We start from the raw sequence: 5,000 nt of genomic DNA on the forward strand, positions 1-5,000 counted from the left end.
ACCAACACTCACCACACCTACCCCTACACCCACTTACACCCACCACACCTACCACCATACCCACCACATCCACTTACATCCACCACACCTACCACCATACCCACCACACCCACTTATACCCACCACACCTACCACCATACCCACCACACCCACTTACACCCACCAAATCTCCCCCCACACCCAATAAATCTTCCCTACACCCCCACTACACTCCCCCTACACACCTGGTAGTGATGATGGACCCAGGTAGTGTGCAGGGCTGTACTGTCTGCTCAACTTCCGGTGCTCAGGCTGCTCAACACTACGGCCGGCCCTGCAACATGCAAGAAACACACACATATTAGGTCTTGGAAGCTTGACGTACACATATATTAAAATTAGGCTAGCAATACGTACACATGATCCTGCAACACGTACACATGATCTCCCAACACGTACACATGATCCTGCAACACGTACACATGATTCTGTAACACGTATACATGATCCTGCAACACGTACACATGATCTCCCAACACGTACACATGATCCTGCAACACGTACACATGATCCTGCAACACGTACACATGATTCTGCAACACGTATACATGATCCTGCAACACGTACACATGATCTCCCAACACGTACACATGATCCTGCAACACGTACACATGATCCTGCAACACGTACACATGATCTCCCAACACGTACACATGATCCTGCAACACGTACACATGATTCTGCAACATGCAACACATACACATGATCCTGTAACACGTAAACACAATCCTGCAACACGTACACATGATCCTGCAACATGTACACATGACCCTGCAACACGTACACATGATCATGCAAAAACGTACACGTCCCTGCAACACGTTCATGATACTTGCAACACGTGCACATGATCCTGCAACATGTACACATGATCCCTGCAACATACCAGAAAAACACATATTAGCTTTAATGTCTATAGTATATAAAGATACATATATACATATATCTGGGACGGGTTCAGGATAACGCAAGGGTCTGAAGAATACAAACTAAATAATAAATCGCTAGAGAGGAGGTGTTAGGTAATATCCGAATCCCTTAATAATACGACCCATAATTGAAGTGAACATAATCCACTTACCTGCTTATTCTGTACGAGTCTTGAGTTACCAATGCAATAAATAAATAAATAAATACATAAAAATAAATAAATAAATAAATAAAGTACATATTTCTACAACCTTCATAATCTATACAAATAACAAAATACACAAAATTCCACTACAAACCCAATCAGAAATATCCCCTGTGTTGTGGGAACGGCTCAGTGTGCTGGTGTGGTCGCGGGTGTGGCAGTGGGAGTAGGAAATGAATAAAGAGATAAAGGGTAGACACTGATAATGATAACTGAGCCGTCCCCACAATACAAAAGTAGATAAGGAGTGTTATTTATTGATCACCCTGTATAAACATACTGTACTGTACCCTACTTTTTCCTTTTTTTTTCTCTCTTTTTTTTTAATCTTCCTGAAACTCCACCACTTAAAAAAAAAATCATGAAACCTAGAGCATTATTATTATTATTATTATTATTATTTTTGTCACCGTAGCACCTCTTCCTTAGCAATTTATTTTAGCACAGGACACCTCAATGTTATCTAGCAAGGAATATATATCTTTATAATATCGGTGTATAGTTAATATTTACCTTACGTGCACCTCTTGTTTTGGTGTTTTTTTTTTTTCCTGCCAGCTTGTTTTTGTCTTGTGTGGGTTGTTTTGATGGTGAAGATTTTCGAAAATGTGTTCTTAGATATTAACTTCATTTACCTAAACTCAAAGGGATAATGGGGTATTTAGAGGGCACTACTTAGCCACGCGCAACAAAAATGGCGCCCGTCCCTGACCCAAACACCTCGTCCCCTACAGATGAAGGTAATTTAATATCTAAAAACATTTCCAACAATCTTCAGCGCCAAATCGTCCCATGCGGATAAAAAGAAATTGATGAGGACTGAAAGTGATGAAATAAAGCCTGTATGGTAAATAGTGTCCCGATATAGTGTTTGTCAGTACCATAAAAGAGGACAATGTGGTGTATGTGCTTAATAAATCGTCGAGAAAGAGGTGTTAGGGAATCTCCAAATATGACCCCTATGATGATACCTGTTTTGCAGCCTCAGCCTCATAGCCTCCATCATCTCCTCCTCCAGCCTCTCCCTCTCCAAGTCCTCCTCGTTCTCCTCGATAATGACATCATCGTCGTAATCCTCCAACTCGAGGCTCACGAATCCGTCATCCACGAATGAATCCTCAAACGAAGCTTCGATCATCTGTTCATCGTCATCTTCCAAATAACTCTCGCTGTCGTCCTCGTCGTCCTCGTCCTCGAATTCCACGATATCGTCACTCTCGGGGGTAAGTTCTTCCGAGGAGCAGCTTTCCCCGGATTCCAAGCTCTTCCCCTTGAGCAGCCACTCAGAATAGCCCAGGAGTTCGTTATGGTCCACCTCGCTTTCGGTGTTGCTGTCGCCATTTTCCTTCTCCTCGGCCTCCTTCACCAGCTCCGAGCCGGATTCCTTCACCAACAGGATCCATTGAAGGTTATTGGATTCCTTTTCGGCGTTCGTCTCGAGGGCATCGCTTCGAATCAGTTTAGCTGGTTTGCATCCACTCGAGGGTGACACATCGGCGTCTGCACATCGTAACCGAACCGACTTGACGCTACATCGGCTGTCGCTACTACTCTCACTATCGCTGCTACTCTTATCCGATCCGCTAATTTCGTTTACCTGCACCATAGGGATCTTTCGTATAGCTCCCCCTGAATCTGCAAAGCTGGGGGATTTGGTTAAGTCTATGCTGGTTTTCTCCCCGTTTTCCCTAGTGGCGTACGCGTTTTCTTCCATAATTTCAATTGAGCTGGAGGCAGGAGCGTCTTTGTAGGCTCCATTTTCTGTGACCTGGTCCGCATCCCTGCCTTCCTCGGAGTGAATGAACGTCATGGTGTCGCGTAGCCTCTCAATCCCTTCCTCAGGTTCGGTAAAGGACAGCTGAAAATTCTTGGATAACTGTTCACTAGTGTTCATATCCTGCTCATCAGGCTGGGAGGGGTGTTCATTTTGCTCGTTTTCCTCAGCCTGCTCGCGTTCTTCCCCGACGTCGCCACTCTCCACCGAATCGAACGAGGACTGGATCGCGCACTCAAACCGTCGCCGTAGACTCACCGCTGCCTGGACGATTCGGAGCAGCGTGCAAGCCATAGTGCAGCAGCAGAACCGCGGCCGTAAATGAAGAAAATGAAAACAAAAGGCGACAACGGGGTAATAAAATGTATCTCTCCCTGGCAAGGCATTTGTACTCGCTTGGCTTTTCGCGCCTTTACCGATCAAACGACACCTTCCCACAACTGGCTCCGTCCTCGGCCTCCTCGTTCCTTCTTTTCCCCTTCGCCCTCACGTTCATCCATCCGTTCACTGCTCGTTCATGTATCAAAATATAGTCACTTAAAGGCATAGTCGTTCCCTGTAAGAAAGAATAATGGATGTTCAAAGGGGGAGGGAAAAGACCGATGAAATATGAAACGCGCCGAAGCTGTATGGATGTGCCCAGCCTCCCTATCGTGTGCGCAGATCTGAAATTGCGTACATACCTGCGTCTAGTGCGTGTGTACGTGCGTTTAGGAGATTGTGTGTACATTTTCGGAACACTTAAAGAGAGATAGTACCTTCACACACTCACACTCACACACACACACACACACACACACACACACACACACACACACACACAATGAACCTCAGGGAAAAACAGATGCACACAGGACCACACAAGTACATACTCCCTAAGAAACGCACATGTGCAGATTCCTCGCACTGCACATACACAGGACACGTACACAACCTCTAGCACTTACATAACAAAAAGAATCTGTGTAGACGCAATTTAGGTGGTCGAGGTGTATGTGTGTGCGTTTTTAGCCCGCCCTCGCTACGTACACACACGCACACATGTACGCAACAGCCACGCACACGCCCTTAACCTGAGATTGGATTTGCTTTGTGGGGGAAGGGATGAGTTTCCGATGAGAGAGAGAGAGAGAGAGAGAGAGAGAGAGAGAGAGAGAGAGAGAGAGCTTCCTTCCTACTGATTGGCTGGTATGAGGAAGACAGGAAATAAAGGAAAGAAGAGAGGGAAGATGAGGAGAGGAGAGGCCAAGATAATAATAATAATAATAATAATAATAATAATAATAATAACAATGATGATGATGAGGAGAAGAAGAAGAAGAAGAGGAGGAGGAGGAGGAGGAGGAGGAGGGGGAAGGGATGAGACAGAGAAGGGAGGAAGAGTGAGATATATGGAGGAAGAGTAAGAGGAGGGAGAAGACGAATGACATGGGAGGAAGAGAGTACGAGAGAGAGAGAGAGAAGAGAAATGGAAGGAAGAGAAAGACGGAAGGAGGAATGGAAGGAAGGGAAGAGAAAGACTGAGGAAGAGAGAGAGGGAAGGAAAGGGAAGAGGGAAGGACGAAGGAAAGGGAAGAGGGAAGGACGAAGGCAAGGAAAGAGGAGAAAGAGAACGAGGAAAAAAAGAGGGGGTGAAAAATTCTCTCTCTCTCTCTCTCTCTCTCTCTCTCTCTCTCTCTCTCTCTCTCTCTCTCTCTCTCTCTCACTAAATATAAAACAAAATAATAACGATAACAACATGACCTGTGATGACGTCAGAATGTGAAAATTGGACAGGTGATAATCAGGTGAGATACGTGTGTGTGTGTGTGTGTGTGTGTGTGTGTGTGTGTGTGTGTGTGTGTGTGTGTTCTATCTACCTATCTATCTATTTACCTACCTACCTACTTACCTATGCATCAATCAATCAATCAATCACTCTATAACATCAATCAATTATCGCCTCTCACGAAATCTACCTAACTCGAAAAATAACCAATATAAAAACACAAACGAAAGCACACACACACACACACACACACACACACACACACACACACACACACACACACA

General features: G+C 45.0%; 1 protein-coding gene across 1 annotated transcript in view; it reads right to left on the reverse strand.

Annotated features, from left to right (window-relative positions):
* The window catches only part of LOC145415459 (uncharacterized), a 110,941-nt gene that overhangs the window by 34,122 nt on the left and 71,819 nt on the right, over positions 1-5,000 (reverse strand). The window contains 3 exon segments of the mRNA XM_080284734.1: positions 225-313; positions 2,146-3,251; positions 3,254-3,358. Coding sequence (XP_080140860.1) covers positions 225-313; positions 2,146-3,251; positions 3,254-3,358 — 1,300 coding nt within the window.

The sequence above is a fragment of the Coenobita brevimanus genome, chromosome 102 (assembly GCF_032717465.1).
Source record: "Coenobita brevimanus isolate Jiangsu-jjx chromosome 102, ASM3271746v2, whole genome shotgun sequence".
In the NCBI taxonomy this organism is placed as follows: domain Eukaryota; kingdom Metazoa; phylum Arthropoda; class Malacostraca; order Decapoda; family Coenobitidae; genus Coenobita; species Coenobita brevimanus.